The following is a 16,942-nucleotide window of genomic DNA, read 5'->3' as shown; positions in this document are numbered from 1 at the left end:
AATAAAGTGATTATAGACCTGCCTGTCCAGAAATAATGTGTTCATTTTATCTCATGCAACTACACCCACCCTAAATGAAAAGTCCTGATTAGTATGTTTTCCACTTAAAAACAAAAAAAATGTTTTGGCAAGAGGGTAAAAAACGATTTTTTTTTTTCTCAAGTAAATGTATCTCAAGGATGTTTAGACATTTTCACTCAAAAAAAGAAAAGAAAAACAAGATTAAACATGGCCTCTGATCTGTTAAGGAGAAACAATTGATAGCTACCAAACAACATAAAACTTCACTTCTGCAGCAACTTCATAAAGTTCAGTATAAAAGATTGAGGAGTCAAATCATTTTAAAAGAATGTAAAAAGACAGATCACAGCAAAGGAAGTACCTTGGGCAAAAGAGCCGGTGATCAAGCCGAAAAAGCAGCTCAGCATGCTGGTCAACTCCCTCTGACAGTCATTCTTAAAGTCGTTCACCGCATCCATGTCTCTTGTCCTTCAGTAACGTTTCTCGAATGTCTCAACAGCTGATCGAACAGTCACTGTTAAACTACTGTAACTCACACAATGGAAAAAGTCCATTAAACCATCACCAGAAGATCTCTAATCTCTAAAACCTTCACCTCAAAAACAATATGACATCAAACTTCTTCCTGACTTAAAAGAGAGTTCCCAGATCACAGGTTTTTCACAGTCAAGATCAAATTTAGAAGAGGAGTTTCCTTTGGGCTGCTGTGATTGTCAAATTAGTCTTTATCCATTTCTTTCTTAATGAATCAACAAATCCATACTAACTGAGATCCAGTACTGGAGGGTTTTGCTGCGAAGTGCAGAAAAGTCTCAATGTGACCCTATGTAGAACACACTGCTGATTTGCTATCTGGATAACGTTACACCTCCAAATCCAGACGTGGACAGTAATCCAAACCAAACAGCTAGTGAGGTCTTCAGTGTCCTGACAGAGTTCTTCTGTATATATCTGAACATATCCTGGACTGTAGGAATTAAAGCTATGAACAGGAAGTGTCACTGATCAGAGAGAGAGAGAGAGAGAGAGAGAGAAAGAGAGAGAGAGAGGGGGATGATAAGCAGAATGCTCAAGTTTCGCAGGAAGCATGTACAGTATGCTGTACAGTCAGAAGACATCAAATAATCTAACAAAGTGGATGATGCGAAAACCTACTTTTAAGTCAATTTCCCTGAAGTTCAAACAGGTGTCCTAGCAGAGTTCACATTGAAAATGAATTTGATCCACAGAATGTTGGAATTTTCCACATACCAAATACTTATATATACACAAACATTAATCTTACTTTAAAGGGGTCCTATAATGCCCTTTTACGAAATCTTGTTTTAGGGTTGTCCCTGGATATATTTTCATGCTTGATTGTGCAAAAAACGCATCATTTTTTCACATATTTTACATTATTACAGCTCCTCACTCCCCAGTCTGTTTTTTTCGATGAAGCCCCTCTTTCCGAAATACGAAATGTGCTTTGATTGGTTAGCTGGCCGAGTGTGCCGTGCTTCAGCACATGTTCGGGAAATGTCACGCCCCTTCTTAACCGTGAGCTCTACTCAGATGTAAATATTAACAATGGTATCAATTTCAAACCATTTCGAGCCCAATTCAGACCCTGACAATGTTAACAAACAAGAGGATTGTGCTGAACGGATTTCAAGTCCATGGACTTTGCAAGCACGGATTTCACAGGACGTTTCAGAGTAGTATGTTTTTTTGTAGTATTTTCTTATAGATATGTTGTTTTCCACCATTTCATCATATTTGTCAGAAAACTATGGTAATACAAACAGTAATCGATCACAAAATCATGGATAATTTTCCTAGGGTGGCGGTGAACAGCATTGAACCTTGAGCATCGTAACTTTGCAGATGTTGTTTATGCTCAAACAGCAACATTACACTCTAACTTAAGTAAAAAAAAAAAAAAATTATTATATCATAATCAAGGACCCATTTAATACTTTATTACGTTCCCTTGCTTTATTATGTTGCTATTTCATGATCTGATGTATTGATACATTTTTAAGTGTGGTTTAAGCGTCCAAATAGTTTTTAGGGCTACTGTAGATACAAGGCCACTAGTTTTATTCTGAGACACATCTCATCCTTCGTCTCTTATTTCACTCTTCCTATAGCCCTCTCTGATTTCCCCATTTGCAAGCCAATCTCTGATTTCCTGATTCTGCTAATAGAGAGCCAATTTTTTTAATGGTGCCACAAACTGTTTAAGTGTCTCTTTCAACACTCTTAATCACTTGAGTGATTCTCTCAGCTCTTTCAGCAATCTTGAGAGCTAAAAAAACGAATAAATCATTATAGCATAATGACAAACACTTACTACTTATATATCACATATTAACACTTCATTAAATATTCATAAGCATTCATAAAAGCATTGTCTTCAAAAAACGATGTGTACAACATGATTTGTTTCAAATGAGCTAATGCATTACACAAATTTGTTTCCCCACATAACCACTAGACGGCACCAGCCGAGCACAGTGAAGAACATAATGATATGCAAAGTCTGGCACTGGGCATGCCACCTTTAGTGTGGAAAAATAAAGGACACCCTTGATTTTAATTCATTTTAAAGTTCACATTTAATGACTCTGAAAATGTAAACATAAACGTGAAATCGTACTCATTTTTAAAAATGTTTTTTTTTAAATAGTTTTTTCAATGTAAGTTTTTTTTATATCATGAATAAGTCATATGTATTCAAATTATCTGATATTATCTAATACAAAACTTTGTATTAATATATATTATTTCTAAGAAATGCCAACACTAGTGGAAAAAAAACTTTACCAAAATGTATTTAAAATACATTTATTTCATACTAAGTATACTACAAAACTATTAACATATTTACTGACATATCACTTGAGACTTATACAATATTATAATTAAACTTTATTTGGAGTATTTCTTTATTGCACAATGTACATTTGTTAATATTAAGCCTAAAATGTGTTTTAATATCACTATTAGTAAGAATAGTATGACCACTGTATAATATCAGTCTTTAAATGCAAGATATTTTAAGTGTGCCTAAAGTATACTTGCAATAGTTCAACTTTAGCACAATCAAATATACTTAAGTATAACTTTAGTTGAACTTCAGCACTATTTTCGGATAACTAAAGTGCATAAAGTACAACATTAGTTGTTCCAATTTAGCAGACTTTAAGTATACCAAAAGTACAATAGTAGGGTATTTTTATTAAGTACATAAATATGTAAATGTAGTATACTTGCATTTCAAATACTTTTTAGTATATTTATTTTTCACTATAGGTAAACCATTTAAATTACATGTTTGTCTTTCTTATGATATCAGGACATGTTTGACTTTATGTCCCAAAAAATATTAAATTATGTTTTATTAAAATTCGGGAGGAGCCCGTTGAGATAATCTACCCAATCAGCAAGAAGAGGCCAATATACAGCATATATCGCCGACTCACCTCTGTCCCTCGACAGTTCTCCAGCATCCCTCCACCACCCCAACTTCCTATCCCAGCCAGGGATATCGGGGTAGTACTCTGGATTCGGGCTAAAATTCTGAGCCCAGACAGTATGCCAAATGTGCTTTACTCTATTCGATTATATGTACTCGTGAACTTGTGCAAATGACATAGAAGAGGTTACAATAGTCACTGTAGAACTGCATGCCATTGATCCATAATTTAAAATAGAACAACACATTCACATTAAACAGATTGAAAAACAGAACTATAACCCCTATACAATACAAACATACAATATCTAAACACACAAAAATACAAAAACTGTATACAAACCCTACTGTCAATCATGAAAATCAGCTCCAGATTATTGGAACCATCAAGAAATGTAAGATATCCAAACCTGAACTTGTAGTATTACTGTATAGAAGCTAGACAACTGCTCTGCATTCAGAGCTGAAACTGCTAATAAAATCACCAAAGTTTGAACAAGCAGTACTTTTTAGAAGGTTGGCTTTAACCTCTATTTTGATACAATCTCATTTATGGCCCACAGAGGGCTAGCTTACGTGAAGAGAGTGGCAACACAGATCGATCAAAACCGAATCAACCTGAATCCATTCCCTGTGCCATGTTCAACAGAGACACTTCTGCTGAGGTCTGTTTGATCAATGTCACCCTCTTGAGGTCAAGGCTCAACATCTGTGGTTACAAGCTGCCTCGGGACTCATTTACTAATGGAGATGAAGTGATTAGCAGGTGGAGGATGTCATATATAAAGATTGCATGTATTTGCATTCTCTGCTGGTAACGATAAAAACGCACCATAAAAGTATAATTAAAGTGGTTCGTATGACTCATTTTCCAAGTATTTTGATGCTTGAGGGACAGACTGAAATGAAGTTTGTACTGAAATGAAGCCCCACCTTGGCTTGATATGCTTTTGGGAAACACGGACCTGAATGATTTGTTCATGAATCAGATTGATATGGTTCTTGAGTTCACAGCAGTTCTCGAGTTAATATCTCACTGGAAAGGACGATTTTGAGTGAATTTCAGCTAAATGTTGGTTTGCTAATCAAAGATAGCTATTGTTTCTCAATTGACAGTCTCGTATCTTAGGCATGGACATTTCTCTTTCCATTCAGGTCTAAATGGATGACGTTTCTGGTTCTTTACAGGTGAAGCAACGTGATCAAAAGGCTTGCGCCCACTGTTTAAAAAATGACGTTATTTAAAGGCACAATATGTAACTTTTTTGCTTTAAAAATAGCAAAAATCACTATATCTATGTTATATATATTTTTTTAGTTGTGTACTTACATTATCCCGACAACAACTTTCAAACCAGGAGAAATTTGTAATTTAATTCGAAGACACGTCACGTTTCTTTATTTCCATAGCAACCAGAGCCCTCTGATAGTAACCAAGGCGACTGACGTGGACAACTGTGTAGTTCGCAATGTCTATTTGCACGCTGTTGTTGTTTCGTTCAAACATTATGGACCATGGCAAGCAGACTTTGGATAAAAAAGGAGAACTAAAACGAGAATCAATATCAGCGCGGTGTTTTCGAGATGCCGAGAGCTCCACGTCCAAGACTTCGACCGCTCCTACATGTACTTTATTAAACAGGTGAGCACATTTACATAAAACTAATCAATGTTATATAGTTCAACAATGATAAAATGTTAGAATATGATCTGTATGTTATTCTAATGTTGATCTAGCTTACTGCTAGTCTCATACAGACAAACTAATACATTTCAACACATTCAAATGCAGTTTAGTGTGCTAGTGTAATGTTAGACCAAGTGAAACAGCGCTGCGTTACCTCACAAGTTTAATTTGTCTAATAAACTGACCTGTGAGTTGTAATTCTGCACTTGCGTGTAGTTCGGTAGAATGAAATGTCCATATTCCTTTTATATCCGCGGGACTCGCGTCGTGTGTGGAGCTGATAGCTGTCTCTTAGCAATCCCGACCTGCTTCATATCACAGTCATGATAAAAGCATCGATGTATTCAGTCATCCATAAACATTATTAGATCGGTCGGCTTGACGTTGACGACAAGATCCATAATTCTTAGCAAATGTTGCATCATCAAACTACGCCTTTGTTATTGTAAGAGGTTAGCGACCCCTAGCGGCGAAAAATTCCATACTGTACGTTTAATTAGAAATTGTTGTATGTCCCACGCAAGCTAGGAACTACGTATCAAGGATGTAATAGCGAACCAATCGGAGCACGTTACAGGAAAACCCTGAAAAGAATTTTGCATAGCCAGGTCTAAAGTATGTCATCTTTGTATTAACATTACACTGACAGTTTTTGATTTTATCAGACACTTAATGTTCTTAAAGGCTGAATGCTTCAGTCATCATTCATAGCAACTGCATTGAAAAGAGCAGTACAAAAGTTCAAAATTGTGATCATCTAGTAATTAAAAGGATGTGCTCAAAAGTTATTGTGCAGAAGCTTAAAATATGCCATCAATTTCTCTGCATTTCTCTTGTAGTAATTCAATTTATGTTCTTTTTTGGACCGCATGTGTCCAGCGTGTCCAGCATGTGACGTGTCACACCGTCAAATATGCAGAAACACTCCATCAGCAGGCCTTCCTAAAACCTAATTTCCTCCTGTGCCTTTTCCGCCACTTCCCTGTCTCACCTTGCTCTTTGGGTCCGGTGCTGGCGATGATCCATTTGACCAGGCAACACCTCATGAGGGCTTTCCGTGTGAAGCGAGGCCTCTGCCATTTGCCACTCTCCTTCTGTCGGCCTGTGCCAGGCTCCAGCCCATTGGCATCACCCAGCAGACTGCCATCCCCCAACTTGCCATCCTCCTGGGAGAGAAAGACAATGACAAAGAGCCTATATTTCTTCTCACTCAGCTGATCCAATCTTGCAAGATGTGTGTATGTGTTAAATTAAATTCTACTCAGCACGAGAACAGCAAATGGTAGAATGTGTCTTGCTTATATAACAACGTGGTCTTTGACTAAGTGTTGAAAGTACATCGGAGAAGACATAATTGTCCTCAGGGGTGTGAATATTGCATATGTAAACAGATGGTATTGCTGCGTTCAGAGGACAGATTTTGAAGATGACATCACTCAAACATGAATCGCTTTATTCGCTTTTGAGTTCCCTGTTTTTTTTATCACAACTGCCAACAAAACAAATAAACAAAACTAGATTTTCATTTGCTAAAGAAAATACTAGTGCTTGCAAGGCAGCCAAAGCATAAGGGAAGATTTTAAGGTTTTAAAGATGTTTTTTTGTAACCTAAAACACAATAAGCCTACATTTTTCTTCAGGAGGTTGTCATGTTGTTGCAATGGAGATGTGAATAAATGAGGTTTATGTCAGTCTATGAATCTAAAATGAGCTTTTATTATCCTCCGGTTGTAAATAAAAGCGAAATGACAAATTATCATGGGACATGTGCATATGGCAAACATATATAGGCTACATGTTTCATATCAGCCTCTGAATCTAAACTTAGTCTGCTGCAAATATACAGGCATGAACCATAAAATATGAAAAAGGTCATGCAAAACTCTGTGACCTGCCTGACTATGACATAATCAGAAATTATGTCACAAGATTATCTGTCATTAGAGATTATATCATGCCTTCCTAGAATCCTGTCATTAATAAGAACTAGAGTTAACATTCAAATCGATTTTTTTAAATATCTGTTTTAAGCCTGTAACATTTTGAACTATAATAAAATATTAAATGATCATTTGAGCTCTGTAAAAATGACAAAACTGCATCATAGCAAACTTCTGTCAAAAATATCTTAGTTATTATTTACAATAAAACTGTAGTAACTTGGTATCAGCCACAATCATCATATAGTTAGACAGTTTACAGGTGATCCCATTTTAGTTTAATATTTTATATAGTAGGCCTAGTAACAATTATTACAGTAACTATGGAGAAGGAAAATATGGTTACACTATAATTCAGTTTATGTTTCCTTCTTGCACAGCCTCTATTTCATCACTAATACCAACTCAAGCCAAGACTCATTTCAAACATCTCGACAAGTGATGAAAACCAGTTGTTTCTGAAACCATATCAGCATTGCTTTGAACAATGATTTCATAAAGCATATTATTGGGTCACATGGCCCTGGTGGAGGCCATGATTACATTTCCCACTGACAGAGGAAATATCTTATGACAGTCCCCAATCCCCCATACATACTTGTGAGCATACTAGTTTCTACACAATGATAAGATCCACAAATTCAACTGTCAAGCTGACCATTATCTTCACACTGTTGTTGCCTGTTTATCTAGGATTGGACAATCAAAAATTAATCACACTTTTCCACTGTTGAAGATCTGCTCTACGTCTTGTTTTGAAAGAACTGATGCTGTTTTCTCTCATGCTGTGGGTGCTGTGTGAAGATGTCTTATTTTGTTATCAATCACGACTCATTGCTTTGTGTTTGCACGCATAATGCACTTTTCGTGCTGCTCACTCTTATTGATGGTTTGTGTAAAGCTGAGAGAAAGAAATGTAGCATATCGCTGCATATTATGTCATGTTTGACTACTCGGCTTAGTTACTGAATATGTTTTGGTTTTATTGTTTTGAGAGAATGGATCATCATTTTAGGAAAAGTACTCCCATTTTCCGTGTTCATTAGTTTATGATCTGTCTAACAGTCCTAGCTAACACGTTATTAAATAGAACTGTTATCCATAGAAAGTAGACAGTATATGAAATTATATTAGCATATGCCGTGTGGTTGATGTCCAATGTCGCTAGCTGAGAAGAAAATGTTTTGCGTGCGTTTGGCCAATCAGCATACAGTAATGTCACTGGTAATTCCTATAGTGCTAGTTTAGACCCTACTCTGAAGTACGAGCTAAATTAGTTCCTCCAAAAGGAGTTCCTAGAACTAAAATCGTTCCTAGTTCCAAAAAGCGGGTACTTCCGCCAATAGTTCTAGAAACTATGAAAAGGTTCCTCCGGTGCGAAAGCCCCTATTGTAACAAACAAAGCGGAGACATGATGTAAATAAAAGATTCATTGTGCAGTTATGACAGATTCATTGATTAATGAGTTTGTGGCGAACTGACTGACAGCTTCAGGGATGGAAGCGCTCTTTACTCCGGTCTAAATTCATTCACAATTTGAAGAAATATTTAATTTTTTCATTAGACTGTGACTTTCCCTACATTAAATTAGTTAATATTTAGACGTTTGAGTTTGAAGTGCTGTAAAAAGTTGGAATGTAAAGTAAAATTGGATGATGTCATCAGAGTCTACCATACCTTGGCTTTTGGTGAATTGACGCCACTGACAGTAAAGTCACAGGAGTAAATTACACTTTAAAATATAGTAAAATAGAAGACTTTTTAATTTTTCATCAAATAAATGCAGCCTTGGTGAGCATAAGATACAGCATTTTGAATGGTAGTGTAACAGCAGGGTGAACTGAATTAAATAGCAATGTGTGCCTCTTGTACAGTCAGTATAATATTTCTTATTGAAGAATAGTGACCGGAAGAACCTGTACTTGGGCCATATAATACGGAACACAGCGCTTGGTTTCAGAATGACCTTTGCCAAGTGAAGAAATATGGAGAAAGTTGAAAAATGCCAACATTTGAGCAACTTATTGGGACAATGTGGCATTTCACTGCTCCCATGAGTTATTTCAGGCCATCGCAGGATCACCTGTATGGGAACCAACAAAACCTGGACTGGAGCAAACTCATATGGAATAGACTGTGTAAACAAACTGCCAATAATTGTAATTTGGTGGCGGAAGCATTTCTGGATCTTTCCAGGTCATTTAAACATCTGCCTTATCTGTCAACACCAAACTTTAAAAACCAGGAGGGGTCTTGTTTACTAAAGGAGTCCCCCTGACACGCACTGTACCATACCTCGTTCCTGCACAGCACAGCTCCGCTCATTCGTCTTTCAGCACTCATTTATTCAGACTCTAACTCTATAAAAACCCCATCAATAAAAGATCGGCAGAGAGAGAGCGAGCCTCTTTTACGAGCACACACAAAAGCATGGCAGGTAGAGGTTTGGAGAGCCGCCTCGCTCTTCATAAACTCACAAAGGAGCCCGTCATCATCCTGAGAGGGCTTTTATAGAGATAAACACAGACATTGATTAGGCTCTCAGGGAGAGGTTGGTTTAGGCCAAGCTGTAAATGCTGAGCAGCATGAGCCGGGTCGAAACACAATCGCTAGAAACGGAGCTAAATGCCAGGTGAGAGAGGGACTGTCAAAGAATATGACACATCAGAGGGGGGGCTCAATCCTGACAGTGAGTGTAATCGGCTGAATTAAAAATGGAAGAGCCGCTGCTCTTGCCGCATAAAGTCTAAGGAGACTGAATTAAAAGTATGGTTGGGATTAATGACTGGGTGTGTGATAAAAATGGCAAATTAGGTATTAGAACGACTTTGAATTAGGATAAAGAGACACATTTGCATCATATTTGTTCTGCTGAATTAACACATTTAATGATTCAGACATTTCCCATCTGAGACAGCAACGTTTTTACTGATTTTAGTGTACTTAATTTTTCACTTTGTTCTTTCTTTTTACCCTGTCTTCTGTTTGCCATTTTTGTGCACTAGAGCTGTGCAAAAATACCCCAATCTCAACATTTTTCAGTCTTTTGATCAACACACTCTGGGTTGCTGGGTTCAGCCTGTTGGGTTATTTTAAATATTTTTACCCAGCTAGTTTGCTGGGTAGTTTAACTGTAACTCAAGTTGATGGGTCATTTTTACTGTCAATAAAATGATGAACCCCCTTACATTCCTACCCAGCGCTGGATCAGTGTAACCCAATTCCGGGTAGTCTGTGCCAAACAGGTTAAAACTGGATAGATTTGTCAACAGTCATTTTGTGTCCTGTTCTGAGAGAAAACTTCCAGAGGGGAAACGTCCTGAATGAAATTAAGGTTTGTACATTGTATTCCTATCAAAATATTACTGTACAAATAGGAAACCGTCTGTAGTCTCACCTTTTACTTTTTTTACATGTAAGTCGTAACGTCTGCTTGGAATACTAGCCCTCTACAAACGCAGCATATACCTAAACTACACTCAAAATAAACATTTTGCTACCTCCCATTAAAACAGTAGGTAGCACAATTCGACAGAGAAAAATGTTACCTGTCAGATTGTGCTACCAGCATCATATTCATGAGGTTTGAGGCTTTATTATTAACGTCGGTAGCCAAATAACAGTCACAATTTTTTTTTTTTTTTTTTTTTGAGTTTAGAGTGTTTGGTCTTACTGTTCAAAAGTTTTGGGTCTTTAATTTTTTTTTACATTTTTATGTTTACTAAGGCTGCATTTATTTGATCGAAAATATAGTAAAACAGTAATATCGTGAAATATTATTATTAATAAATCAAATATTACTATTATACATTTTAAAATGTAATTTATCCATGTCGTGACAAAGCTGAATTTTCAGCAGTCCAGTCTTCAGTGTCACTCGACCCTTTTGCTGATTTGAAATTTGCTTATTTGATACACAATAGCCTAAATATTTATTTGGTTCCACTTTATTTCGATAGTCCACTTTAGACATTCTACAAACTATAAGTAACTTTGCAACTAAATGTCATTTAACTCTCAAGAGTATTAGACTGTAGTAGTGTCAGGGTTCTGTCACTTCTGTCTAGTGTATTTCTTGGTTCTGTGACAGAGCTCTGACAGTCCTGTTTTGTCATGACTTTGTGTGGGCGCGCGGCTTTGAGCTTGTCTGTATGCCTTGTTACATGTGCGGGGCGCAGTGTTTGGATCCCAGCACATCTGTCTAGTTTGGTTTCGGTTCTGTGTCGGGATTCGGACATTCATGCTCCGCGTGCCGTGTTTGTCCTCTGTTGTGAGCACACAGGATGAGCTTTCTCTCGTTCTCGTGCGCTCTGTCTTCTCGTGTGAGCGTGTGGTTTCGAGTTCGCTCGGACCGTACTCCTGTCCGCATCTGTTGTTGTGTTCAGTGTAGCACGCGGTTCATGTTTTCATCGGCCGCGTGCTTTCATGTCATGTTTTGTCTTGTACTGTGTAGCACGCAGCTTGTGTTTTTCACTAGCTGTGTGCTTTCATGTTGTCATGCTTTGTGTGAACAAGTGGCTTGAGTGTTCTCATTGGCTGCGTGTTCATGTCTCGTTTTGTGTGAGCACATGGCTTGTGATTTGTTTTACTGGCCATGTGCTTGTGTTTTTTGTCATGTTTGGTGTGAGCACATGGCTTGTCATGTGTTTCCTTGTGCCATGTGCTCTCCAGTCGATTGTCTAACCCCGCCCACCTTGTTATCTGATTATTGATTAATTTGCCCCACCTGTCCTCCCTTGTTACCTGCTTTGTTTGCTCTCCCTTTTTATTCTCCCTGTGTTTGCAGTCCTGTGCTGGTTTGTTGTTATATGTACGTCATTTGTTTACCCTTGTGTGGTCTTCGTCAAGTCTTCGTCAAGTCTTCGTCAAGTCTTCGTCAAGTCTTCGTCAAGTCTTCGTCAAGTCTTCGTCAAGTCTTCGTCAAGTCTTCGTCAAGTCTTCGTCAAGTCTTCGTCAAGTCTTCGTCAAGTCTTCGTCAAGTCTTCGTCAAGTCTTCGTCAACCCCCTCGGGGTAGTTTTGTTTGTATTTTGTTCTTTGCTTAATAAAAGCCTTTATTTCTTCTGCGTTTGAGTCCTCGCCTCATCTCCTCAACCCCCAACCGTGACAAGTAGACTGTTAGGTAATGGTTAGGTGTTTGAGTTAGTAGAATAAATTGACTTGTAGTTGCCAACTTACTTATAGTCAGTTGAATGTCTGTTGGGGGAGCATCACAATAAAGTGTTAGCAGATATTAAGAAGACAGTCTGCTAATACTCTAATGACAGTTAGTTGACATGTAGTTGCAAAGTTACTTATAGATAGTACAATGTCTAAAGTGGACTCGAAATAGTGTCACTATTTATTTTTATCAATTGTGCTGCTTAATATTTTTGTGGAAACTGATACATTTTTTTTCAGTAATATTTGGTAAATGGAAAAACAGTGTTTATTTGAAATTTAAATCTTACAATTACAAACTTACAGCACATTCAACATATACAATTTGTATCTGCATGCGTGTCAAGTCACCTTTTTTTATGCAGCGCTTTATACAATACAGATTGTTTCAAAGCAGCTTTACAGTGATAACAGGAAAATTATGCAATTTGGCTGTTGTTCAGCTGAAGTCAGTTCAGTGTTGATTCAGTTCCGTTGTAAAGATAATCAAATATTAAATGATTTCATCTATAAAGCAGTTCTGCAAAAAAAAAGAAAGAAAAAGATCATCGCCCAGCTCAGTTCTCATACAACAGCGTCAGTACAGTCGGATCAATAATATTGTTGAAAATTGACTTGACACTTGCATGTGTCATTATTATATTATTAACATTTTACCAAAATCAAGCTCAAATGGAGTTGCAAGGTTTTTGACCAGCAAATGTGGGATAGTATGTGTGTTTTGTTCGTCATTAGAACGGCCACATCTGAGGCAGCAAGTGCATCACATTATGTTTTCATCAACTTACATGTAATAAAGTTTACTGTAGCTATGGGGACTCAATTTCTCTTTGAGTCTTATTAAATCTTATTTGGCCAAAATCTCATGTTATAAAAGATGAAGTGCTTCACACAGGCAATTTAGGACAGTATTGGTAATTGACAAAACACTAATTTCTGCTCCTCAAATATATAAAACATTAGCCTTTATATATATATATATATATATATATATATATGAAATTTTCTTCAAGAATGATCATTTTTATCAAGCTTGTATATTTAAGTTCAGTAATTACACTTAAATGACAACTAATAGGTAATTTTCATTGTCATTTAAGTGAAATTACTGAATTTAAATATACAAGCTTGATAAAAATGATCATTCTAGAAGAAAATTTCAGATGGTACTTAGAGGCTTTTGCATCTGAACTCTTCATATATATATATATATATATATATATATATATATATATATATATATATATATTGTATGGTGTTTGTTGAGTAAAGAAAATGTTGTACATATTTAGACAGCCAGTTCTTTATTTACCCTTGCATTGCAACCAAACAGTCATGCCAAAAAAGCTCATTTGTATTTGATATGAGACAAATCGTCAAGAGAGGCGAACCCATGAAAAATGTGTGGGCCATTCAGAGCTTATTGTAGCTCCATCCACTCAGTTATTTTTTTCCTAAACCTTCCCATGATGCCTCAGTCATGGAATAATCACAGAACTACTTGCCAATGATAATCTCTCTCGATCCCTCTAATTGACCCAGCACTGTCTGACTCGCTCCCCCCCCCCCCCCCCACACACACACACCCACCCACCCACACACTATTCAGTTCATCCATGCTGTCATGCTGTCAACCACAGACATGCATATGGGCACGTTTGCACACAAACACACACACGTACGCTTTAATTCCACACAGAATATTGATCAGCATTTGACATCTCCGGCGACCACCGGAAACGGATGGAATGCAGAATACACTCGTGTAAACGAGAGGACAAAATGAAAGAGCAATCCAGGTTTGTTTTTTATAAGGGACAGGAATGAAGGATGAGAAATACAGAGAAAGAGAGGAGGCAAATAGAGTAGTGTAAACGTTCTAACCAAACACTCCCACCACGCTGAGATATAAATAGAAAAGGAGAGAGAGAGAGAGAGAGAGAGAGAGAGAGAGAGAGAGAGAGAGAGAGAGAGAGAAGCAGCATAACAGATATAGAGTAAAATAAAGAAAGAAAAAAACCACTGGATTTTGTTCTTAGATACACTGACGCCAATTAGCATTAATGAGCACAGAAATACAATAAAAGAAAGGGAAGACAGAGCGGAGGAGTGAAGAAAACAGATAAGAGGGGAAATGAAGGCAAGAATGGAGGGTTATTAGAAGATATAGAGACGATATGAAATCATTTTGGAAGGGGGAAAATCTGCATAGCTATTTCTGTGCATTTCATTGGGGAGGGAGAGAAAGAAAGAGACAGAGACAAATAGAGAGCAGGGAAAGAAAAGGAGAGAGAAAGAAAGAGCAATGGATTCACTGAGGGATAAAATAAATCTAGAAATTCGTCAAAAGGTAATTTAATGCAAACTAAAGCAAACAGAAAGAAAAGGTGTGAAGTTCACAATGTACTTTACTCTTCTATTATGCCTTTATTTGAGAACATTCGTCCTTTTTTCGCTATAAAAAGTAACAGCCATTTAATGTGTTTTAATATGTTTGTCTTTCCCAAGGTTACATAATTGCAGTGATAGGTTACCCTGGAAATCCAGAGTTCTCGCGAGAGCACAATTTGAATTTGCTCAGCGAGTTACTCTGGCATTGAGTAATGATGCTCATTAACTATGCCCTTGTAGCCAAGCTGCACCAATCACATCGGTGTATCTAATATAGGCGGGCCATAGGCGAGCTAAACAGATGACGACAGCGCTAGTGACAGCGCAATCACGACAGTGATTGGTCATAGTGTTATCCAATTGCGTGCAGTGAGATTTTGCATGCTTGTTGCCGCCCTTCGAGTTGGGCGATTTTCATTACTCAATGCCAGACCCTTAATCTTTCAGATTTGGGTCTGGATTTCCAGGCTAGTAATAGGTAGCAACAAGGAACTCTTTTGTGCGTTATAAGGTAGAGACTGCATTATTTAATTAAATAGTTTGTTAAAATACGTTGTTGGTAACAACCTAAACAAGTCTTTTTATCCTTTATTAAAATGTTTTGACCAAAAAAAAGTCCATCAACACCGACAAAGTTAGCACAGTCGTTTACCTCTTTGTGGTTCTGACATTTCATTCGGTAAAATTAGGCAATTTTGATTTATATGCTGTTGAATGTTTGGTTATCACGTTAGCTTGTGCATAAATAGCTACTATCCACCCCTTGTTGTTTTCAGAGATTTGTTTTTGAATTTTGCGAAGCTGTACTATTTTAGAAGTTCTGTAACAGCGCCCCCTACCATATAAGATTGAAAACATGGATTGCCAGAAAGACTCGACAATGGCAAGGAAGCGTTGTGTCATAAATGACGGGAAATCTTGTCAATGGCAGGGCAAAAGGCAAGAACTGTTCACCGAAATGTTTTTTTCGGAACCCAAAGTGGATCTTCTATGACTTCACTGCAAAAACTTTAAGACCCTTTATTTTTAACAATATGCATATCTATTTTTTCTTCCGTTTTGTTCAACTGCAGGACATGGTATGGAAAAATTCAACTGGTTCATGATCAACAGTCAGTTAGTTATGATGCCATATTCATTCACTAATGAAATGCTCTTTTCACAGCCTGCACTCGAATGCTATTTGCTCACACATTGAACATGTTGTTCACTTAATGAACAGGTTGTTCACTTAAAGGTTCACTCAAAAGCTCTGATTCATTCATAAACAAAACTACACTAATAGCACTGAGCTGGAAACCACCGACAACACCTCATCTCAGTTTCTTACTTACATACTTTCACTCAACAAATACACACTAATTCCAGCCACTCTTCCATTCAGTAATTTTACGAATATATAAAACATGTCCTTGTTTAGCATTTAATGCCAGAGAAGCAGACAGAGCTGTATAATTAAAGCCTGAGGGAAATTATTTATTTTCAGATGGAAGGGAAGATCCATGTGTTAGATCAGGTACAGAGTCACAATTATAAAACATGAACTGAACAAACTAAATCCGCTCACGATCCCACACACAAAGACACATTTAAAAACAATGTTTCTAGAAACACCAAGGTCATGGGTTTGATTCCAAAGGAATATAAGTTAATTTAAAAATATAAAATCTTCTGACAAATGCATAATGTAAAAGACTCAATCCACCAAGCACATAGAGACTACTGCATGTTGTGTTCAGAATAGGATACTGAATACTGTGCAGTATACAGTACAGCCTACTATTGTTAACAATAATATGTTAAACAGAATGTATTGTGCAATAAAAATGGTTAATACTTCTAATTGAAAATGAAAGGTGAAGTCGAGCGCATGACATTGTCAGAGTTACTGCACATTTGGTATTCTAAGCATACAGAATATTAACAATATTAGCATGGTAGTATGCTACTCTAAACAAAAACCCAAGACACTGCTGTTTAACCTCGTGTTATAACCAGTGCTTAGTATTGATCACAGATAGATTAAATGCTGTGAAAGCTGCATAATTAATGAGAGTGGAGCCACACGTGTTCTGGGGAGGAGTACCAAAACGCTAGATAAGACCGTGTTCTCCATTAAAACACCATCAAACATGTATAACGCTCTCTGCCCTTGAGTCTGCTTCCATGAGCAGAACGACAGCAAGACTAAGAGCATGTGATAGGTTTCCTTTTCCTTTCTCCTATGATATAATCAAATATAATATCGTTATAATCAGTGTCCCTTGGCCCAACATTGCTGTATA

At 37.2% G+C, this 16,942-nt stretch overlaps 1 protein-coding gene across 1 annotated transcript in view; it reads right to left on the bottom strand.

Moving 5' to 3' along the window:
* The window catches only part of kcnip3a (Kv channel interacting protein 3a, calsenilin), a 63,040-nt gene that overhangs the window by 34,421 nt on the left and 11,677 nt on the right, over positions 1 to 16,942 (bottom strand). The window contains exon 2 of the mRNA XM_084390030.1: positions 6,160 to 6,334. Coding sequence (XP_084246156.1) covers positions 6,160 to 6,334 — 175 coding nt within the window. The remainder of the gene's footprint in view (positions 1 to 6,159; positions 6,335 to 16,942) is intronic.

The sequence above is a fragment of the Rutilus rutilus genome (genome assembly GCF_951802725.1).
Source record: "Rutilus rutilus genome assembly, chromosome: 19".
NCBI lineage: Eukaryota > Metazoa > Chordata > Actinopteri > Cypriniformes > Leuciscidae > Rutilus > Rutilus rutilus.
This window is presented reverse-complemented; position numbering and strand designations above follow the sequence as displayed.